General features: G+C 43.7%; 1 protein-coding gene across 2 annotated transcripts; it reads right to left on the bottom strand.

Annotated features, from left to right (window-relative positions):
* Window positions 1-1,135: 1,135 nt before the first annotated feature.
* On the bottom strand, window positions 1,136-22,857 carry PRDM1 (PR/SET domain 1). 2 transcript variants are annotated; one of them, XM_024551772.4, is made up of 7 exons: window positions 22,110-22,857; window positions 20,283-20,531; window positions 13,792-13,911; window positions 10,211-10,463; window positions 4,316-5,418; window positions 3,719-3,847; window positions 1,136-3,338 (listed from the first exon to the last, which is right to left on the bottom strand). In XM_024551772.4, the coding sequence occupies exons 1-7, from the start codon at window positions 22,149-22,151 to the stop codon at window positions 2,766-2,768; spliced, it is 2,469 nt and encodes an 822-aa protein (XP_024407540.1). In that variant the 5' UTR covers window positions 22,152-22,857; the 3' UTR covers window positions 1,136-2,765. The 2 variants fall into 2 exon arrangements, with proteins under 2 accessions (XP_024407540.1, XP_045044581.1); XM_045188646.3 differs by lacking the exons at window positions 13,792-13,911; window positions 20,283-20,531; window positions 22,110-22,857 and adding an exon at window positions 10,651-10,822.
* Window positions 22,858-24,058: the final 1,201 nt, after the last annotated feature.

Here is a 24,058-nt window from a genome sequence, read left to right as displayed (position 1 = left end):
CGCGATGCTTCCCAGAGAGAACACTTTTATAGCTCATAGTTAAAGAAAAATCTTACACTGCTGAGTTATGGGAGAGATAAGAGATCAACTTCAAATCGCTCCCACGTGACATCCCTGGTGGAGGGGACCATGGCTACGGGGGAGGGGGGACAGGAGAGAGACAAATTGTGTCACGTGCCAAATCGGTTCTGGGGTCGCCTTTTAGTATGGTGAAGATGTCGCTCGCTGGCCCCTCACTCAAGACACTAGACAAGCATTGGTAAAGCATGAACATTTATATTTAATTTACATTTTGACAATTTGCACATAAATAACAACATAAACCCTATGTAAACATAAGATAGTCTGTCATTCTAGCAAAGAAAAAAAGCCCATCACTTTGGTCAGTTTTAACTTTGAGGAAAAACAAATAAAACCACTGTTGATTGTGGGCTCAACATTTCACATGTAAGAGGCCTGGGAGGGAAAGCCAGACGGTGCAGAGAAGCAGGAAGTCTCGAGCTGCTGCGCGGGCCTTGCTGACAGTCCTATGTATGAGAAAGCACGGGGTGGGGGGGGACACACAAATGGTGGCTGGGGATGGAAAGTACTTGGTGGCACTGCCAGTGTGATGGCGCTTTGGTTTACCTATAATCAAGGACTGTGTTCATCAAACGTTGATACATAAAAAATTGTCAGTTTTGCTACTTATAGGAACAGATGAATAAGGCTCTTAGGTTTCCCTGGATTATCCTAAATTTGTTTTTCCCTTCTGCAGGTTGACATTAGTGGCCGTGAACAAAATGATGAGTATATACGAACCAGACTGCTCAGTGATACAGCCACTACTTAGGAAGGAGGGTGAGGAGAGGGAACCTTTACATGGTAAAGGGGCAGTCATGAATTTTTATTTCCATGACTTCGGGGTAACTGCATAATCGTACTATGGCCAAACAAAGTAAAGCCATCTTAGATCATCCTTAACAGCGAGAAAAACAATGTCTCTCTCTCTCCCTGGTTGTTATGCAATCCCCACCTTTGCAGCAAGGTTTTAGGGTCTCTTATAAGAGTTAGGGGCGCCCGAACTCATCAATATGATCGTGAGGTCTTCGAGTGTTAAACAAAGTTTCAGAAAGAGTTTTGTTTTTTCTTTTCCTTTCTTTCTTTCTTTCTTTCTTTCTTTCTTTCTTTCTTTCTTTCTTTCTTTCTTTCTTTCTTTCTTCTTTCTTTTTGCCCGTTGGAAAAGCAGGGTTTTTTTTTACATGGTTTTGGTTCACAATTTAAGTGGTTATAAATATATTATATATACACATGGTACAGTGGTATAAATAGATTTATAAATATACATCATTCTTTGCTACACCTTGAATGCCGACACGTCACCTCCGGCCTAAGCAGAGTGGGAGACAGAACAGCACCGGATCTACCCTTCTGGAGCTCACTTCTTTCGTCTCGAGTAGCAAATCATGAGATAAGGCATCATTTCCTGCTCTACTGGACACACTCAATGAGGTAATTGTTGTTGAACGACTTTGCAATGCCCTTTCATCTTCCATTAAATTAACCATAAAATGTAAAAACACAAATACTGAGGACAAGCTGAGTTTTACAGAAAGAATACAATTGATGTGTTGGGGATAGGAATGCTCATTACCCGCTTTTACCCCAAGACAACGAGAATACCCGTTTTTATTTTTGGTTTTTGGTTTTAAAATGTGGCCTGAGCCTTTCTACCTCAAATACTTCCTGGTAGAGCACCATGTTTGTGCAATTTTGACATAACAATAAACCCCCAACAATGCAAACATGACCCAGACCCAAGCCTCCAGACCCCCCCCCCCACACACACACACTGTGCCCTCGGAAGGGTTCTCAGTGGTTTTAAACATGGCATTTTGTCTTCTTCACATTTTCAGATAATAAGGTGGGATGCAAAAGTCACGTGGCCACTCTGAATGGTAACATGACTTTGGGGGTGGGGTAACTCTGGTTTTTTGGAAAGGGAGACAGTTGCCAAAGCCTTGTAACCTTTCTAGTAAATCTGTGGCTGGGAGGAACAAAACTGAACTATCTACAGAAACATACATGATTCCCTTTCTCATTTATTCTCTTGATGTTATTACTGGGTGATTCTGTACACATACCCCCAAGTTATACAAATGCTGTTCAGATAACATGAGCCTATGAGTTAACACATCTACTGCACAACTTGGCAGTACCAAAACCTCGCTTTCAACCGTGATCACAGAGGGAGGAGGTTGACTGAAGTAACATATTTGTTTACTGAATCTTAGGTACTGAAACAGACGTGCAGAAACTGTCTACAAGCATGGCCACGAGACAGAAATATAACACGTATACTCAAATTACAAGGAATTGTTTCCAGTCATTGTAAACGTATTTAATTATTGCTTTTTGAATGATAAATTGTATAATAAATTATGAAGGATTATCATTGAAAAAATAATTATGGCTAGTCAATAGTCTTAGCAATGGGAAGGCTATGCAAACATATTCACAACACAGGTTCAAATATATAGATAGGGTGTAAATAAGTATATATAATATGTATATATATATATATTGTCTTTGCCTCATTTATGCCCTGAGATTTCAGTAACTTTGGAGTTCCTTTGTTAATTCCAGAGAGATGCAGGGAAACCACCTGCCGCCAGGAGAGCTTTGCGGAACTGGATTTATGTACAAGTGATTTGCTACAGGCACCCTGACTCGCCAAGTCTTAAGTTAAGAAACAAAAACAAAACATCTGTTGCTTTCTGAAAATCTTAAGGATCCACTGGTTCGACTGTTTCTTGTTTGACCTTGACAGGTCCCAGAGGTAGTGGGTTGCTGTGAGGCAACTTCATGAGGGCCGGGTCGGATGACTCATACAGGTTACACCCTGAGAGGAGTCCATTCCCCAGGCTTCTTTGCAAAGACACTTTCAGGCCGGTTTCTTCTTTCTCCTTCCTGACCACGGCCAGAATTTCTTTCTCTGCCACAGAGGTCACATCCATGTTGTCTTCCATGTCCTCGAGCCGGTCGGCGTTGTCACTGATGTCGAACTTCTCGATTTCTTCATTGATTCGGGTCAGGTCCTCCAAAGGCAGCCCCGTGGTGGGGGCCATGGGACAGTTCCCCTTCAGGTGGACCTTGAGGCTGCAGAGATGGATGTAGCTCTTGTGGCAATGGGCACACTTGTGGGGCCGCTCCCGGGTGTGTAGGCGCTTGTGGAGTTTCAGGTGCACGAACTGGGTGAATTTGGCAGGGCACACCTTGCACTGGTAAGGCTTCTCTCCGGAGTGGAGTCGCAGGTGGGTCTTGAGGTTGCTGGTGCTGCTGAATCGCTTGTGGCAAACCTGCAGTGTGGGGGAGGGGCAGGGAAGGGAGAGGGGGAGAGCAGAAGATTAAGAGTTGCCAGTGGGAAGGGCAAGCTTACAAGCCGACGCCCAGCAACCTGGGAGGTGAGAAGCCTCCCCGTGGCACCTCTGGTGTGGCATTAAGCAAACAGGGCGATGTGGCCACACTGCCCATGAGGTGGTGTTTATTTCCCCTGCCATTTTCCGCCCACTAGAACCGGCTCTGTCACCATCTCAACTCACAGCAGGCACAGGGCTATCAGTCCGCAGCCCAGCAGAATTCTTGTGTTGGCTAATCTCTGGGCTATAGGAGCTGGGGAGGACAAGTCCTCAGACATTTCCTACAAAGGTCAAAAGTTCTACCCCCAAATACTGCCCACCTGGCATTCATGTGGCTTTTCTCCCGTGTGTACCAGGTAGTGTTTCTGCAGGTGGGCGAGCTGAGTAAAGCCTTTGTTGCAAGTCTGACATTTGAAAGGCCGTTCTCCACTGTGCACTCTGAGGTGGACCTGGGAAGAAGCCGCATGTGTTAGCTCTGCTCTCAGTTGTCTGGAAGACCTAAGATTTCCGCACGAGGACTCGGGCGTTTATGATGCGGGGACTTAAGGAAAGCATCAAGATAAAGGCTTTAAACAGAACAAATAAAGCCCTGAGGTTTTCAGAACACTTTGTTTTGTTTGCGCTAAAAAAAACAAAAGTCACAGGCCAGCAGGGACTTTCAACTGATCTTCCAGCCCAAACCCTATGTTCTTATTACTCAGAAGAAACTCAGGAGAGGGGAAGTAACTTGTCCAAAGCCACACAGCCAGAAGAGGCAGAAGCAAAGTCAAACCCACATCAACTATTCCCAGACCGGATCTCACGCTATTGAAAATGAAATTTATAACCCATGGAAAGCGGGCTGAACACAAAGGTGCGTGCGCACTCACAGGGACAGACACTAGCAGACAACCACACTGCTCTACTTCGAGGCTTACCTTCAGATTTGAGAGCTGGCCAAAAGTCTTGGAGCAAACGTTGCATTCGTACTTGATCTTGCCATTCTGCTTCTTCAGGGGGTAGGGAAGCGTCTTGTAGCCAGTCATGTTCCTCTTGTTTTTTATGAGACTCATGGCGTCGTCACTGCCGGGGGCTGCCGGCACCGCCGAGGTAGCTTTGGGCTGCACCACGTGCTCTGCCGTGGCAGCCGTGCCCGCAGTGGGTGACCCGCTGGTGGGGCTGCACACCTTGTCCTTCATGCTGGCGGCAGCCCTGGTGAGGGAGAAGGCACTGTGGGGTGCCGGGACCAGCACCTCTCGGGGATGTTCGGGCTGAAGCAACCTGCGAGATCCTTCCGAGGGCAGCGAGCTCGGGAGAGTGGCCGGGTTGAGCGTGGGGTGGGGCAGGTTGCCCCCACCGAAGAAGTTACTGTAGACAGGGTACAACCGGGGGAAGAGGCCAAAGTTGTTGATGCCGTTGATGCTGCCCACAGTGCTCAGGCTGTTACAATTCATGCCATAGGGGGGTAAGAGGAACTTGGGGTAGTGAGCACTGTAGGAGGGGATGAAGGCTGGTGGGAGGTGGTGGGGAGGCACGTATCCAGGGTAAGAACCCAGACCTTCGGTGCCATAGGGCGCATTCAAGTAGGGGTAAGAGTCTCGATGTTCTTGGGAGCCAGGAGCCAGAGGCGACACGGTGTTCCCTGGGCTGCTGTGAGGGCTGGTGCTCTTGAGGCTTTGGTCAGGGCTGCTTCTTGCCGAGGGGCTGGGTGTTGTGGAGGAGGGAAGGGGGGAGTGAGTGATGTACGTAGGCCTCTCCATCCCGTAGGCCAGGGACGCTTTCAAAAAGTCTTCTGGTAGAGGGGCCCGGATCGGGTACACGACCCGAGGGTAGAAGGGCATGTCAGGGCTCCCGTTTTTCCTGAAGTTGTCAGCGTCTTTTTCTGAAGTGAGGGGTGAAATGTTCGAACGGTAGAAGTCCTTTCCTTTGGAGGGGTTGGAGTCCAGTTTTAGGATTTCTTTCACGCTGTACTTGGGGACATTCTTTGGGCAAAGTTCATTCTTCTCAGTGCTCTGCTGCTTTGGATGGCTCTGGGTCTGTGCTGAAATAGAGAAGAAAGGATGATTACTCAGAGGGGTACAGAGAACTGAAGTGAAATTGCCAAAGCTCTTCTCCCCTTGAGAAAGCCCGAGCACCAGCTGGCCGCAAGTGAGAGACACCTGCTCTCTCAACGCCCTCTCATTCTAGACGGCTTGGGCCGCTCACTCACAACTGCTCCATGTCCGTCTCAGCGAAAAGGGGCACCGGCAGCACTGATCGAGCGAACAGCGCCATTTGGATTATTTTGTTTCCACTAGCAAAAAACCCCATGTGATGGAAAAGTGCTGTTCAAGCTAGAAGAGGAGAGCTTCCATCAAAATGGGGTGGAAAAATACTGGGGTGGGGGGTATCATAACTTAAAAGATGTCATTCTGAGGAAATCAGCACACCCTGCAAACTAGATGTGAAAGATTAAGACTCATTTCAAGTAATAAGCAGTCATCAAGTTTTGCCTTCATTCCTGTTCAATGCGAATTTGATAAAACCCTGTTTAAACTGCCTGTGCCTAATAGAGAGATTAGACACGTAGATGCCGCCCCTTTCCCTCGATTTGCTGACAACACAAGTATTTCATCAAGGCTTTGCTGGTCTAACCAGGCTCCCAGCAATGCTGTCCTTGGAATCACAAGGCATGACCCAGTCTCTCTGCCAAACCACAACAGGCCCTTCTCGAGCCAGTTCAATTACTTAGAGCACCAAAGAAAACAGGCAGCTAAGATGAAAGCATTTATTCCAAAAGACAACATATTATGACTTGGTAAATATACTATTCAGGAACAGCAGCAACGAGGACACTTCCAGACTCTCCCGGCCATCGCCAGCCCTACCCCTCCAAACATACAGAACAAACGATGCCTCCAGGAAAACACCAGTCAGAAGAGGGAAAACCAAAAACTCCCTGCTCAGCCTTCCTTGGAAATCAAAAGTAAAACAGATGCTGCTTAGTTGGCACTCAGGTTATTGGAGAGCAATCTCTAGGACGTGAGCACCTGCCCTAGCAGGAGGAGAAGGTGGAAGGCAGCAGCCACTGCTGCGTGTGCAGACCCGATGAGAGGCAGGAGAGCCTCGGCATTGGAGGAGGACAGGTTCAGGGGTGAGGCTGAAACCTCTGTAAAAGTATCATTCGTCATCTTCTAAAAGTGTCCCTGTTTGATTCAACTGAGAAAGAACTGCAGACTGGGTATCCAATAGGTCTAGAAATGAACTCTGTGGAGCTCCAGCTTCTGAGCGCTTCATATCCATTCTCTAGGCTGACAGGCTGGAGGGATTCAATTCCAGTTGGAGAGCCCCTCGGAGAACGCTATCTACATGTTATCTGCTGCTAGCTGTTATCAGTCACTCCCGGGTGAGCGGCAGCCCCAGAATAAACAGGAGGAGACACTATCAGGGAAGCAGCTGATGGGGGCAGTGATGGAAAGCTTGTTGAGGGAGAAGGATTTCTGAAGCCACTAAACCAAAATAAATATCCCCTTATCAGGCCAATATCAGTCTTTCAGTGAGGCCCAGCAGGCAGGAAGTTCAAATTGTCACTTTTGTTTTTTAAAGTTGAAATGGTAAAGGAAGAGAGACAACCAAGTTGGAAGACTGATAGGCAAGATGTCCATTTCACAGCCACAGGAAAGAATTTTATGGAGGCTGAGAAAGAATGATTCGGAGGCATCTGCATAGGCCCCCATTAAAAAAAAGAAAGATGTTACCCTAATAAAGTGAAAATGCAGACATTGCACCATCATTACTTTCTGCCATTTGTACGCGGCAAATTCCATCTAAGTCTCTTAATTTTTCCGGTGGCTTCCATACTTCCTTAATTCTAAAATTCAACAAATGAAAGCCATAATCAAGAAGTTTAAGTCCATCCATAGCTTCGTTCCTCCTATTTAGTTAGATGTTCTTACCAAGTGCTCCAATAATTCGATTATTAAACTGAAACAAAGCCAACAAACAAGAAAGTCGGAATTCCTCATTTTCTACGCAAAATACTTAGCACAGTGCCCAGCACAAAGTAAATCCACAAAGAATGTCTGCTATCTCTTATGCCTTTGCGCAAACAAATTTACATCTGCTTCCAACACAGCATCCGGAGGGAAGCGTTAAGCCCTCCTGAGATGTTCTGAGGGACAAATCATCCAGTCCCCGTGAAGGTACATTTTAAAAAATCATCCTTGAGCAGCTGAGTAATCAGTGGAGCTGGTGTCATTTCTGACTCTCCCACTCAGCAGCAGCTTGAGTTAACATGAAAAAGAAAATCAAGATCTGTTTTTGTTCTTAAATCTTAAATGGCTGTAGGCGGACAGAGTCATTTCAAGAGTGAACTGCTTCTGAAGGCCCTGAGTGGCTTAATTATGCCGACTCACATTTTCGATCTATAATAAGAACCCTCGCGACTACAAGAAAGAACCTAGAAGTTCTGCAGTAGGCAAAACAAAGTCTGTTTTCAACTGAAACTGAGAAAGCAGATTAACATTCAGAAGTCTATAATTTGATCAACTGTTTTCTAGATGGGTTAGTTAGGTAGATAGAAAAAAAATACCAAAAGTACCTTGGGAGGGGTAGGAGTTAATAGTTCCGACCCCTTTTGTTTTTAGAAAATGCCCATTTGTGATTTCTGGCTACTTATTTTTCTTTGCCTCAGTTGGCTTCTGATCTCTCAACTCTCTACCGGCGGAACCATCACTGCCACCGAAAGCCCTCACGGAGATTCTGGCACAGACCTTCACTGTGCTTGAAGCGTGGAAACCCAACACAACTCACTTGCCGACCTGTTAGGCTGATGAAATAGTGGAAATGTTCCTGATCAGAGTCTCAATCATCAGTTACCACACCTGAGACAACCGGTTTCACAATCGGCAGTGGGAGTCTTGGCTTAATGTGACTGGCGTTGTTAACCCTCATTCTTTATTATGATTACTGGACAATGAGAGGGTACTTGGAAATTTAGAAAAAAATTCTGCATAAACAAAAAGGGATATTTGAGGGAAGGAAGGTGTCATTTCATAGTATATTAGAATGTTGCTTCTGAACACAAAGGATAAGCGCTTGAACCTTAAAACACTGTGCAAAGCTTTTCATTGGGGAATAAAAATGCAAGATCATTAAAATCTTTCTTTGATTGGCTGAGACTGAGGGACATGTACAAAAAAGGTTTTTTGTGGTTGGTGCACAGTCACTGGGGTGCATCACCTCAAACGGAGTTACTGTTTGAAAAAAGAATTCAGAGTCTTTCTCTGAATCCATGAATGAAGCCCTCAAGCGGAAGTGACTTGCCATGCCGAGGAGGTCGGGAGAAGCAGCACATCTCCCCCCGAGATGCCTGCTGGGATGTCAGTTGTCTTTTACCGCCAGGCCCTGAGCACTGGGCTCAGCACACGCAGGTGGTGAAGTAGCTGAATGGCTCTTGGGATGCGTGGCACCAGGGACATGACTGGTTCTTGGGGCAGTGCAGAGAGATGAGGGAAAGGATTGGCCAGGACCTGATTACACCCCTCTTGCTCATGTTGGAAGCCAGTTTATTTCCAAACATGCCAAGACTTCTTCATGGAGCTCACAGGTACACTGTGTACACGTGTGTCTGCACGCATGTGTGTGTGGACCACAAATACAAATCTAAAAGGTGATCATACAGGGGAGATCCTTAATTTTTTATAGTCCTTATTTTTCAGGAAACCACAAATATAGGTCAGGCAGACACTGTGGGATGAGCACTAAATAGCTATAGAGCTGAATTACACCTAAGATAAAGTATTGGTTTGTTAACTGGTCCTTCAGTTGAAGTCAAAATTCTAACTTATATTATTGTTAACATTCATTCCAAAAGTTTCAAAGACAAATATGTTACCTAAAACAATTTAGCCTTCAGATAAAGAAAGAGAAAACCAATTAACGAATCTGAGTAAAGGGTGTCTGGAAATTTTTTTTGTACTATTCTTGCAACTTCTCCTTAAGTTTGAAATGATTTCAAAACCAAAAGTTACAAACATGTCAGCATTTAGGTGCTGAAACCTTTAAACCCAAAGGTTTAAAATTTTACTTTAAAAATTTAATTTTTAGAAAATGCTTTATTATTAAGTAGTGTAACTGAGAACACACAACCATAGTTGCGACAGGTTCGAATGTTACAGCAATCCTTAAGTCATTCGTAGAGGTGACCTGAGAGTGACTAAAATGAAGTGGCTCTTTGCAGAGAGGTAATGACAGCAACTTTAACCAAATAAAAAAGTAAAAGCTTCTAAACTTAAGGAATTGAGATTTTGTTAAGATAAAGTGGTAAGTGGCTACTGTGATACCGATCAGATGATGAAGGAAGGAAGCTAAGATATATAAAATCTTGTCACTCATTTAGAGTAATATATGAGAAATTACAGCTGCGAGTTTTTCTAGAACCAGTCTCCTACGTTCCACATCAGACCATAACTTAGTAACCAAACGTGCATCTCTCCAAGATGTCAGTGCACACTTGACGCACCAACAAACACCACAGATAAGGGGGCTCAGTGTCAGGACCGACCTCTATTTCACTCCTACCTGCCCCTTTTGGGTAGATTAGAACTGGACATATGTTTCTTCTTCACCTTCTGAACTAAACACTCAAAGTAGCTCTTAATATTTTTTAAATCGTCAAGTTCTATACTAGGAAATAGGCACTAAAATTTTCCCCCTTCTTCTTAGTGCCTAGTTTAAGCCACCTACTGGGCCCAACAGGCGAAGCCATATAATTAAACAACGTGTTATTAGCTCACAGGGGCCGAACTGACACGACTGGCATTTATAATTTTTCTGTTCTGTAATCCACTTACTGAGATTCATCATTGTCAGTTCTCCAGGATAAGGGTAGTGAAGCCTCTCTGCAAAGTCCCGACAATACCACACAAGAAGCTCCTGGTTGGCAGGGATGGGCTTAATGGTATAGAAGTAGATGTTCATCCCGTTCTGACACGCAGCCAGGCTTTGCTCCCGGGCAGAGTGCGCCGGATTCACATAGCGCATCCAGTTGCTTTTCTCCTCATCAAAGCCATCGATGAAGTGGTGAAGCTCCCCTCTGGAATAGATCTGTCCAAAAGAGAAGACAGACGGGTTGAAGAAAATCAGCCCCCAGCACCTCTACACAGCAAGCACCCTGTGTGATTTCTGGTCCCCTATCACCTAGTTAGAAAAAGAATCAAATTAGTCTGGCCAGAGTAGTCTTGAATCAGCAGAAATAAGGGCGGAAACAGGTAAGGCACACTTTGTCAGTTACCTTTCCATTTCAGTTTTTATCATCTTTTCATGTGGGAAAAATAATAGAAGAATGAAACACAAAATTTCATTTAAGGAGCTAGCTGCCTCAGACCAATCAAACCACCAGAGTTCTTCTTTTGCTCCAGCAGCGAATGGCAAACGTGTGATGCTTACTAACTTGAGTTCTGATTATGCTGACTTTTAATGCTTTGAGTCACTGGGTAGAAGACCAACCCGACTGAATACGTCAAACCGAGTCTCTCGATTTTTTCTATGGCCTCTGTACTTGCCATTTCCTACACCCCCGCCCAAGGCTTAAACTATGCAAACATCCTCCACCCCCAAGCCTCTGAGTCCAGAAGTAACACTTGTTCATATGAATACTTGGAACCTTGCCTTTTGGTGGAAGCACTGGGTGGGGCAAAGGTGAACTTCACCTGCCATAACAAAGTGCACACCGGGACAGAAGCCAGAATTTGGCAGTCTACTGAGGAGTCACTTTTCCTCTTGATAAACATGTTCGGCCTTGCCAAAGGAGGGGAGAGGGAACCCTCTTATCTGTGAAGAGGTTGGCTGCAACACGGCTCTCAGAGCCATAGGCATGCGTTTTCAGAAAAAGAACAGGAAGACACTACGTCGTCCTGTAAAGACAACACATCATGAAGAACTCAAAGTCTGCCTTATAGTAGCACAACTTCTGGTTAACAGATGCACTCAGTCCACTCGGGGAGAAAAGGCAGAGGTAAGAACAGGAAAAGTTAAGATTTACATTCTTCCTGCAACTCTTTCATAAACAACCTTCTTACCCCTCCACAGGAAGTTTTTCCTCTCCCACTCTTTTTGAGACGTACCACCTTCTCTTCAGACTCAAGGACTTTCTTGCTACATATACTATCAGTACCTGGTAATCTGCAACTTGCAGTCTCCACGGAGAAGGGCACAGCTCGTGGCATAAAGTTTGCTCTGACCGGAGAGCAGGTTATTGCTTTGTTCTTAGTCACATACTTTGTAGACTATAAATTGATTCTGTATTTCACTCAAACGTTATCAGAGACAAAAAGGAACTCTGTCCCTTTAACACAGGCAGTAAACACCAGAATCACTTTCTTTTAAGAGTAACTTCCTGTAAATTGTGAAGGGGGAAATACATGTGGCTTCATCAAAGCAGCTTGTGAGAGCTTTTGCGGTGTGTTTTGTTAAGAGAAAATGGAACAAGGCTGGGCGAATTTGCTATGAAGAGGGGTTTTCAAGTTTGTTTACTCTGATGTGCAAACTTCCAGGAACATGGGGTTCCATCGCTCTTGCACTCTGCGTTGGGCGGAAACTGCTTTCTAAAGCTACGGGTATGTTGATTCCAGTCAGCCTTCCACAGGCTACGATTTACTGTATCCTCATTTAAAAACAGAAATATCGATGCCATGAAGTCACACACTCTCTCTCTCACACACACACCCACAAGAAAATAAAATAATGCGCACGTCAAATGAACACTGCTCCCTATCACCTCACTACATTTCCACGTATTATCGAGAAGATTAAAAACGTGCTGACTCATAGTACAGTTACAAGAAATGTCACTGGTTTCTCAACTTGAACATCCCTTCTCTTCTTTGACTGTGTCATTTGCATGAAACTTTTTCTTTACTTACAACAGATGTTCCTATTCCTGCCAGCAAAATCAGGATGCTCTTAACAACACGTGGGAAGTTATCTCCTACAATAGCCTTTGCATGTAAAAGACTGATTCAAATAAATCCTCCCAAGGACAGCATTTTGGCACCTATAGTGAATCTTTAATGACTCAGGGAACTGGGACAGAGATAGGTGGGTCTCAGGTAGTTCTTGCCCTTGTCAAAATGACCAGGCATTAATGAGACTTACACTGGATTGTCTTAATTCAGACCTGTGACTCCAAGAACACACCTCTATGGCGCTCCCTTCTGAGAAGATTGTATGGCGATAAAGGCAAAAATGCACTCACTTCCGTTTTGCCCACTTTAAGTCATATATTTTAAGCCTGAGAAAATTATTAAATAAAAATTGTTAAGCACACAATTCTCAGAGCTTGCTTTTGCTTGGAAAATAGAATAACACATTTCTAAAAACACAAACCTTCTTGGCCTAAAAAAAAAAAATCTTCTTTCTTAGGAACAGCTTCTGAATGATCCCCAAGTATTATCTTTTATCAAGATACTTGTTCAAAGGTGTAAGTGTTCTAGGTTAATACCGGCCAAAGTAAGTACTATCCAATTTTTGTTGTTACCATGCAGCTGTTTCTGGAAAGAACTCAAATAATGATTCCCTAAGAGTCGTGTACTTTTTATGCAAGTATGCATAAAAAATTACTTTTAAATTTTATGAGTGTATCTTTATTATCTAATTGAGGAAATAAAATATCCCAAAGAGAGTTTTGGGAAGATGGAAAGCAGTTTGATTTTTTTCCCCTCTGTTCATTTCTAATTCAGGGTCTTTTACTCAAGGATTCCACCTATAATTAGTTCACCTTTGAGGTTTTCTCTAACCCTGATATTCCAAAGGAAATTGTATTGGCCAGACTTTTTGACTGGATGATACAGGAAAGTTTATCATCTTGCATGATTGTAAGCATTTTCCTGATGTTATGGATGTAATCTATATATTGTCAAATCCAACAGTTTTATGGTTCAAATTTAAACAGGATTAGTCTTGAAGTCCACCTCCATTCCCCAGTGCTATCTTCTACCTAGCCTTCTTTAGTGTCACTTATTTTCAAGATATTTCATTTATGATTATTCTCCCATTCAATTAAAGTTAACTCAGCTAAAAATCAAGATGAGGTGAAATCTAAGGCTTGGTGACTCATTACTACTTCCTTGCAAAGAAATGCAAATGAGCCTACCCTTGAGGCAAGTAACAAACTGTTTCTTTCATCACAAAGCTCGATGAATTGCAAAAATTGAGATTCACATATAGTCCATATCTCCATCCCTAACCACACACGCTTTGTGTTTCCAGGGCCAAACTTCTAGCTGGTTTCATCACACTTGCTTAGAATGCGCTGTGTCCGTGGGGACCCTAAATACTTGTGGTGAGGCCCAGTACAAGTTGCAAAAGGAAGTGACCAAGCAATTCTAGCTTTATTTTTTTTCTTAATGAATCTGGAAAAATTTTCCATACTTACCCGCCAAAAATATTTCCTGTTGGCATTCTTGGGAACTGTATCATTTGTGTAGATTTCACCTATCAGAGGTCCAAAACGCGTTCCCTTTGGTATGTATTCTTTACTCACAACTCCAATAACCTAAACGAGGTAAAAATATATGAAACAATTACTTCAACTGTAAAACACCAACCAATCTTTTATATCAATGAAATGATTTGTCAAGTGGTAATGCAACTAACAATGACGAAATTATGATATGGTGCCTATGTAATTAACAATGAGCTTCACCTTAGGGAAGACCATTTTAAAACTCCCAGATCATCACCAAATACTCAACCAAGCATTAAAATAGTCTAGAGGATTATTCTCCACGGACTGAGGGTCCTTTATATTTATTATTACTTTTTATGCTAGAAGAACAGAGGGTGGCCATTCTATCTTAGAGGAAGGAATCAGATACTGCAGATTTAGATTTAGGTGGTCAAGGTTAGACCATTTCAGCCTCCTCCTAGTTTCCTATTTCTCCTTCTCCCTCAAACCATAAACACAGTGTACTGGAGGGGAATAAAATAGTTTTAACCTCAGAAACCAAAATAATGCTCTTTTGGTTGTTCCACAAAGGCCTAAGGAACCAAAAACCAAACACCATTCTATTTTTTTCAACCCAGATGAGGTTTTTTTTTTTTTTCATAGCTTGTAAGTTCTCTTTATGAGGAAAGATCTTTCAAGTGACTTTGTTCTTCTCTCGCATGTTCTACTCAACAGTGGTCAGAAGTCCTCCTTTGAAATGGAATTTATACCGAGGACAGTTGTGGGTTCTGAGACCTGTGGGTTCTAAGATCTAAGGAAATGACCTTCTCAGACTGGATGTACCACGCATTCTGACTTTGTAGGGCCTTACTTAAGAAACATGTCAACTATGCCAGTTCCTCCTTGATCGTAAATTTCTTTAAGAGGGGGTGAAAAAAAAATCACCAACCACGGATCAGGAAGCAATTCATCACTATTGAAAAAACTCCTCTGTGAGTAGTCCTTTACAACATTTTGCAGTTGCAGCTTTGTTTTGGTTTTTATTCACTCACTTTTCCATTTTTATTTTCTTCTCATCCAAAAGAGCCTACAAATTAGTTACTAAATACCATAGAGAAATGGACCAAGAGAGGAGGTAAAGACAGCATTTCTTTCCAGTTTTTATCTGATGGTTCCTGTGTAACTGTGTACCCGAAATGGTAGGCCCAAATATATAAATCAATAAATGTCCACTGTGGAATATACAATTTTGGTTATGATATGCCCTGACACTTCATTAAATTATGCCAAGAATTCAAACCTGTTTAAATGCATATAGAATAAGCATACCTATAAGGTAGGGGTACACAAGTTTTTCTCATATACTCATGAGCCAATAACTTAAAAAAATTATTATTCAATATACAAGCCAATGGAACATACACAGACTGGAAAGACAGAAAAAACTTTTTTTCTACACCTAACACAAGCTGAAACAAGGTTGGTGAACTAGAGTGTTATTTTCGGTCTTTTATGAATTTCTGGCAGACAGGTGAAAAAAGCAGATGTTCATTTCATCCTCCTCCTCTGCCTTCATTTACATCTATCTGCCCTTTCAATAACAGTTTGTCATTATTGGTATTTGTTGGCAGTACAGCAACTGGGGACAGGAGCACCTCAGAACAGTCCCAGATAAAAATACACACTGAAGCTTAAACAGACGTACTTGTTCAGAGGCTCATTGTTTATGATACGTTACTGAACCTAACTAATTTGAAAAATTCGTGGAATTGACCTTTATGGCACGCAAATCACTTGGCATTCATCTTTGTGTGATTATTCTATGATATTAAAATGACAAACAGGAAAAACAAACAATGCCATTTGTTGGTGAGCCAATAATTAGCAGTTGATATTTTCAACATATCCACTTTAAAGCAGTAATTTTAGGAAAGGCACTCAACTGGTTCATCAGCTTTGTTTTAAATTACAGTCTCCTGCAGACAGTGTCTTCAGAGTCAGGGCCTGATTGCCAACAAGTGGCATTACAGTGAGGTCAGGGTTTCCCTTCCGATTGCCATCCTTTTAACCATGGGTCTCTTTGTTTTCAGCTACCAATCTTACATTAGAAAAACTCACGTTTTCTTATGGCCAAAAGAGGTCAACTAGAAATTTGCAGAAGACAAAAGCCACCCAACACCCATTTCAGCAATATGGGCAAATCACTGGGGAAGTTCTAAGGCACTATTGGAAGTAACCCTTCCCATCTATAATCTTACAAATGCAATATAGCAGGCAAGACAGGAGAACAACTGGAAAGGAGTGTGGTGGAAGAGAGATCAATGAAAATCCTTAAGCCCCAAACAAATGAAAGAACCTCAGTATTAGATGATCTTTAGAAGTGGGACAGAACCTTAATATTTTAATGTCTATTATACACAAAGCTACACAGGATACATACAAACTCATACATATGGATAAATAGACACAAAAATCACCGAATTTTTAGGTGGGAAGGAATTATGTATCTAATGTCATCTCTATCCATTCCCAGTCCAGTACTCTAATGCACAATAAACACCTTCATCTCAAGTTCGCGTCTGAGACTTTATTCGAAGAGGACATAAGAGCTGGCACTCTAAGGTTACAGTGCTCAGCCAGGTAGCTGTGAAGGGGAGCAGGAACCAGAGGTTTTTTTTAAGTGGGAAATGGAAGGTCACACTTCTCCCTCTGGCCCTAGAAAGATCCAGCTAGACGTGAATCTTAGCCAACAACAATTTGTCCTTGGAGCAAGCTCACCATACAGAGGAACCCAGTGCATGCCCCAGATTTCACAGCACTAAAAAGACTAAGAATATGTTCACCTAGCTCAGGAAGGAAACTTCACTGGAACTGACCAGGGTCCTAAAGAATTTCTGCTGGGGACAGGCTGCTGTGTGCCTTCTATAAACCCATCAGTGAGAGGAACTGGCCTCAACACTTCTTGTCCCCCAGAAGCTCTTCAATGTCATGGTTCTGTGCAGAGCCGACCCCTCCACCACATGAGCAGACCTGTCTCTGTCATTGGTCTCATTTACAGAACACACCCTGAGGTCTCTGGCTTCTAGACAAAATGAAGATTTCCCAATTTAGGACTGATTGGGGAGTGTGTGAAATAAAAATCTAGCAGCAAAGAGAATATAAGTTCTTTATTTGTTTGCCATTAAAGCAATTTCCTCCTTTAGGGAGTATTCAGACACACACAGAGTAGTGGGTTTAAACCGAAACATCATTTAGGTCTAAATGTGCTTATGAGCACCTTCACCCCAGATTAGATTAGTATCATTTTAATTACTAGCGATCTCCCCCCTGCCCCAGAAAATGCCTCATTTGATTACAATTATAAGGGTTACCTGCACTGAGATAACTAGAACTCTGTCATGGACCAAGACTTCAGCTTGTAATGCACCCCATTTTTTAAAAAGGGGTGGAGTGAATGGAGACGGTTTTGGAAGGTTTCCTCCTTAATTATTGATATATTACAGGAAATGTGGTGATGCCTCAGTACGTTGTCTCCCAAATAAAAGGGAGTAGGAAGGAAGAAAAGGGAATCGCGCATTGTGGCAGGATGCTTTTCACAGAGGGCTTGAGTTAATACTGGACTTCAATCAAAGTGGACCCTGAGCGAGTCCCCTGGTCCGTCTGATGTTCATCACCGCACGGCAGGGGGTCAGGCTCAGAGCCACAGCACTTCTAGAATGCAAGCCACCTCAGTTCGGGGTGCTGCTTCTCAAATACGAATGTTTAAATGGGTCTTTCTGTATTCAAATATTCATAGAAAATTATTTCAGGAGGACAAGGGGAAAATCCCCCTAAAAGAATAATGCATCAGTTAAAAAGTTTTAGAAGTTTTGAATAGTATGTCTATATTTGGTTTGAGTTCTGGAAATAGGAAGTAAGAACAGTCTCATTAAAGGTGCAGAATGATTCTGAACCAAATCTAAAAATGAGGGTCAAGATCAGAAATACGGTTTGTATGTTTTGTTTTTAAACCAAAAGAAAAAAAAAGGTGCTGACACATTGCACAAATTCATAATGAAAAATGGTCCTGTTCAAAAAACCCCAGCACGTCAGCACAACAGCACAGAGTGTAACATCTTCTGCTACTTAAAGGAAAACATTTAAAGAAGGGCAAGGTAAATCAGTCAAAGAAAAACTACATGTACAAAAGCTTTTTTTTTTTTTTTGCCTATTTCCACAGCTTGTGGGACTAACTGAACAATGATAACGTAAATAGCTCATCAACCCTGAAGGTCTCTGGGCGAGAGCACCAGTCTGCAGCCATCGCATCCTTGTGGCCCACGTCCACTGCCCTCTTCACCACCTCAAGGGAGCAGCTTGCTCCCAAAGTTTGGAAAGAAAGGGAGAAGCAGAAAAATGGGTACGAATTCCAGAGCAAGCCTCAGACAGTTATTACATTTAAGTTGGTTTCCTGGTTGCTTTTAAGATTAGGAACTGAAGATGTACTGTTTTAGTCAAGTGTTTCAGTTAAATAAAATACAGGAAAATAGAATAAGAGACCCTGATCTCTTACTTAGTTTAGTTTTGAAGGATCCTCTTAAGGAAAACAGGCACTGCATGTTTTTTTGCGTGCTGAACATACTGAAATAGGGAGTTACACGTTCAGCGAAAAAAAGAACTAAATGAGCTTAATGAAGGATCTGTCTGAAACAGGTTCAGACTATAAATAAAACCACAGTGACACCAAGAGGGGCCAGTGCAGCATAATCAAGAAGCACTCCCTGGCTGGGGAAGTGAGAAGGACTTTGCTCTCTCCAAGTCTCGGCTCTGCTTTTAACTTTATACCTTGGGTGGGTGACCATCTTTCTGAACCTTGGACTACATGATTTAAGGGCATTACTAAATTTATCTATATGATTTTAAGTTGAATGATAAAAGTGGAAAAACTTAAGCTCTGTGCTGAACTGAGGATAAGAGCACTGTAGAATTAAAAGGCAAAGATGACCCATGGAATAGAGATTTATTTCAGTCCCAGTGGGCTGCACAGGCCAATACAGCACAAATGAAGGCAGGAATCGATCAACATTGGGTCAAATCTGATACGGGGAAAAAACATACTGCACCTTTAAAGCCACGGCCAGACCTTAAATACCCAGACAAATCCTGCATTGATTCCAGGGGCCACATATTAAGAGACTTTCTATTGAGAAGAGTGTTATTTGAAGAAAGAGGTATAATTAAGGCTGACCTCTGGGGTTACATTTTTAGTAATGTTTGCATACAATTTAAACAATTTGTGACAATTTAAATTTTGCTTTTTATAAAATCTGCCTCCATTCTCCCAGCAGGGGGAAAAAAAGGTTGCTTTTTCATGAAACTAAAAAGCTGCTCTATTTAATTTTAGACAACTGTGTCTCCCCCTTACCAAAAACACTGGACTCAGACACAAACAGGAAAGAGACAAAGTATTTCCCAAACAGGCTCCCTGGATCCTTCAAATGCCCTTCCTTCGAAAAGGAAGAGAGTGATTTGCCAAGGCTATCGTGAGTAGTCCCGGTATGAAATTATGGGTCCCTACAGCTAAGGATCCCCTTTTCACTGCTCTCTGAAGGTGGTAATAGAATTGACAGTGGCTTGTGGTCATGCTGGTGGTGGGAAGTCTGCTGAGCTCTCGATTCCTACAAGTCAGCCCAGCACACTAGTGAGAGCCACTGCGGTAGCTGAGCGCTCAAATCAAGAGGTGGTTCTGCAAGTTATTTCACAGCTAAACATCACGCCTAGCTATAATCATTATATAAAGGGTAAACACAAATCCTTTGCTCATTCCAAGTTGGGGTTTTCGGCCCCTTTGAAACAACAAAGAGTATATCCACTTCAGAAGCCAGTAGGAATCAGCCTGCCAGCCTAGCCAGAGCCAAGGAGCTGCCTCAGATAAACAGTGGTGAGCTCTGAAGTCATCCGGACAGAGGACACTTTTACTGACCCTCTTCTTGGTTTATGCCATCACTTCAGTTCATAAACACCTCAGGGTTTTGAGAATAATTTTAGAAACCCAGCCAATAAAGCTGGCTCGTTAAAAAGAATAAAGCCATCTAATGACCCAAAGGAGACAAAAGAAACATGAAAACTCTTTTCTAAGAAAGAATGTTCTCCTCCAAAGCTACTGTACACCTGGGGGACTAGGTCCGGGCAGCTGAGTGGCCAGCGCCTTCCTCCGAGCTCGCTGACAATTTCACCCACCCCCTGCTGCAGCTGGGCTTTGCCAGGACATGTCAACTTGCCAAAAGGTTTAACTGTTTGCTAATTACTGTGGAACAGTGGAGGACTGAGGAAGTGGGCCTGGACTGACTTGGGGAAAGAGAAGCAATGAAAGAAATGAAGCAAGCGGTCAATTATTGACTGGTACTTACAGATCCTCATGGATATAGGAGGCCTCAAGGGCAGGTAGAGAGACTTGGCACCAGGGGCCCATCTTCCTCAGCAATAAATCAGCGACTTACCTCTTTGCTGTTTGTGGCATATTTGAAAAGCAGATTCCTGGGTAAGGATGCCTCTGCCTGAACCGAAGTCCCTCCATCAGCTCCAGAATCCCAGGGGTGATCATTCACAATGTATGTACACTTCTCTTCAAACTCAGCCTCTGTCCACAGAGTCATATCGGCGTCTTCCATGTCCATTTTCATGGTCCCCTCGGTCCCCTCTGCCAACCCGTGAAACCTCACAGCACTGGAGCTACACTTTGGGGCAGCCTGGAAGAGAAGGGCAAGGCCTTTAATCCCCATTGTCCTGTGGCTCCCTCTGAGAGGCTATGACTAATACAGTAGTCCGAAGAGTTTAAAAGCAGATGTGGAGTGCTTGGTACAGTTGAACAAGAGCCAAAAAGCAGTATAAAGAAGATCGCCTTGAAGAAGCAGGGTTTTAGAATGCTACTAGAAGTTAAAAAAAAAAAAAAAAAGGAAGAAGAAGAAGAATGTGGCAACTTGATTGGGTTAAAAAAAAAAAAGAATCACCTCTGAACAATCCGTGGCTTTACCTCTCACGGCTGAAAAATGTTGTGGGCGCTCAGTCCTGTGTCCCAGAACGCCTGGGGTCATGGCTGCCAGACCCTCAGTGCTGTGGAAAAGCTGCTTCAGAAAAGTGTCACAAACAAGGAGAGGAAGAGGAAGGAGCTCTGTCTGCCTGTGAATGAAGCTAAAAATGGAAAGCGCGTGTGGTGCAGGAGCGGAACCCAGCCTGCCTTTTCCAAATGGGGAAGACTGAACTTTCCCACCAGCTCCCGATGCAAAACAACTTTCAAAACAACTTGCCCCCCCCCCCCTTTGCTGCATGCTCTTTCATCCTCTCGAGTCTGGAAAGGATTGCATCCTGCCAGCATCATCGAGGTGCAGCTTTCAAAACTGTTCGGACCACAGGAAAAGAGGAGGAAAAACGGGCAAGGGGCAAATCGCTCCACAGTGTCTTTTGACTTGTGGGCATCTCATGCCAAATTGAAAACGCAACAACAAAACATGAAACTGTTCAACAGAATTCCCGAAAGAGAATTCCTTCAGGAGCCCTCAGCTACAAATAGCACTTTCCATTTAAATCTGAAAGTGTACAAATTCCCAGAAGTCACTGATATGCTACAGTTTACTGTAACTAAAGTTATAACAAATAGAGAAGATTCAGAGGACTCGCTCTGCTTCCACTTGTAAGTGGGTAAGGATCTTCCCGAAAGTCTCCCCTCGCCGGCAGATAAAGTGTTTTCCAGAGAGAAAAAAAGGTAAACAACTTCTGCGACGTTTCCCCATATAAACGTGTTTGATAAAAAGTAGGAACACGGGTATCATCCCCATGTCAGAACGTGTCCCCCTTAGACTGTACACAGAACAACGCCGTGCAAGTCCTTCAGGGTGGCTTCCACATTCTTCTCTCTTCCTTAAACATGATGCTTTTTAAAAAAAGTCAGAAGCGACGTTGTCTTTCCCTCAGTTGCGATTTAAATTCTATGCTTATTTTTATTTAGTTGTAACATGTACAGTCGTGATGCCAAATACATGTTAAAATAAAACAAAATCCAAACATTACGTCAGCCCGGTATAGTTACTTTGTTTGATGGGAGCGGGCAGAAGCCACTACTGAAATTTCAGGGGATTGACAATTATGCCTAGAACCGAAAGGGTTAATGATTCATAAGGAAAAAGTCTTATAAATGTTTGACAGTTCTAAGTGCCTTAAAGCAGAAGCCTTTCTGGTTTCTACTGCGACTACGTTAGCAAAAAAAAAAAAGAAAAAGAAAAAAGTTTTCAGATCAATTTCAGATTTACCAACAAGATCAAGTTCCTTACCAAGGTCGTACCCACACGTTTTTCCAAGCAAAAATCCAACATCGGAGATAAATGTCGCTCATCTCTCTACACAGTCCCCATCTCCTCCGCGGGCCCCCGCGGGCTGGGGACGGACGCGCGCCCCGGCGGCTCCCGGCCGGTCTGCGGCCGCTCTGCGCCCGCGCCCCGGCTCCCGGCGCGGCGGCGGACAGGTGCTGCGCTGCTCGGCCTCCGCGCAGCACTGCAGCGCCGGGCGTCGCGGCTGCACTTTCAGTCTGCGTTCGCGGCGGCGGCTCTCCCCTCCCAGCGGCAGATTTCCCATTTGTCTGGTTGACTCAACACCCGCGCCCGGGCTGGGGGCGTGGCCTCACCTGGACCCGCGGCCCGGCCCCGCCGGCGCTTTCCCCGCGCCCGGGCCCGCGACGGCTTCCTCCCTTCGCGTGCGAGTCCGAACGTTCCCTTTAAACCGCCCTGCTGCCCTCCGAAAGCACTCGGCCTCAGCGTCTACGGGGGCTGTGCCGTATTCTAAACACTCCCGACCACCCTCCTTCCTGCGGCGGCTTTTCAGGGGGCGTTCATTCCTTAAATTAAGGGAACCCTAAAAATTACCTAAAATTTTTGCAGTTCCTCGGCTCAAATCCACAGTTACAGATTACACAAAATTTACCTGAAAAGATCAAGTGAAATTATTGTTGCATCTAATGTAACAAAATGTAGCCGTCAGGTCCTGAGGCTATCGCCTATGAAATGCAGGTTTACACACACACACACACACACACACAGACCTGTAAGCTTCCATTTCTCCTGCTAAAATGTGTTCAAATTTGGAAGGACTAACTTCCCTCTTTCAACTATTTAGTAAATAGGGAAATAGGAAAAAGTTGTCATCCTACAGCTTAACATTTCTTTGCCTTTTCTCCCCTCCTCAAACCCACAGCCAGACTTCCGAGAAGTGTGTGAAGTGTGTAGTGCATTAATCGCTTTCCAGTTAAAGGGAACGCTGAACTGGTCACTCCAAATGGAGGGCAGACAGAGGCAGTAATTAGTGGGGCTCGCTCTGAGCCCTGTCATTCTGAGCCCTGGCCGGCTTTTCCTCCAGCCCCAGTCAGCCCTTTGTTGAAGGAAGGACATCCTGTGATGATGGCATACAATGTCCTGTTTGTTTATTATTAAGAGCATAGACCTTGCATTCCTGCTTCTCATTACAAAACAAACCAGATGCTTTACTTCCTTCAATGGTCTTGTGCCTTCAGCAAGGAATCCTCCAATTCAGAGAAACAATGATGCAAAGGGTCCATTTACAGCAGGCACCCCTTTGCAATCCCCGTTTAGGTCACTGACACAGTCTCCCACTTTTCCTGCTTGCCTCCTGTAGGTAGTTGTTTTTCACACCATCTCTCCTTCCACCGTAGGCTGCAATGTCTTTTCTAACATTTTGCATACACGTGTGCATACACACCCACGTCCCAACATACACACACACACACCCACATACACACACCCAGTCCCAACATAATAATACCAACTTAGTCATACAATGAAGTGGACATCTGAGTATTTGTTTACAGGAAGAAACAAAACCAAGCAAAACAAAATCCCAACTCAATCATAAAAGCATGTCTGTTTATCTTTAAAATTTCTCCTTTTCAGGAGGCTTTTCTAGAATTTTGGGGAGGAGATGGGTGGGAGGCAAAAGATTATGTGCCAGGAAATGGTTTTTGCGTCTAAGGTCCTTCCACGATCTCTATAGTACAGAACAATTAAATTCCCACTAGGGGACATAAGTAACACACTCTCTGCTTACAGCCTGGTGACCTGTTATTGCACAGTATGCCAGAGGGGACGCTAACACCAAGAGGAAACAGGGCTTTTAGGTGGCAGATGTGTAAAACTGAATGAACAGTTCCTGAGAGTTCTCAGAAAGCTCCAAGATGATAATTAAACAAGAGAAATCCAGGCTTCTTGAGAGG

This window comes from Desmodus rotundus, chromosome 11, assembly GCF_022682495.2.
Source record: "Desmodus rotundus isolate HL8 chromosome 11, HLdesRot8A.1, whole genome shotgun sequence".
In the NCBI taxonomy this organism is placed as follows: Eukaryota; Metazoa; Chordata; class Mammalia; order Chiroptera; family Phyllostomidae; genus Desmodus; species Desmodus rotundus.
The sequence above is the reverse complement of the archived record's forward strand: the minus strand, read 5'-3'. Positions and strand labels throughout refer to the sequence as shown.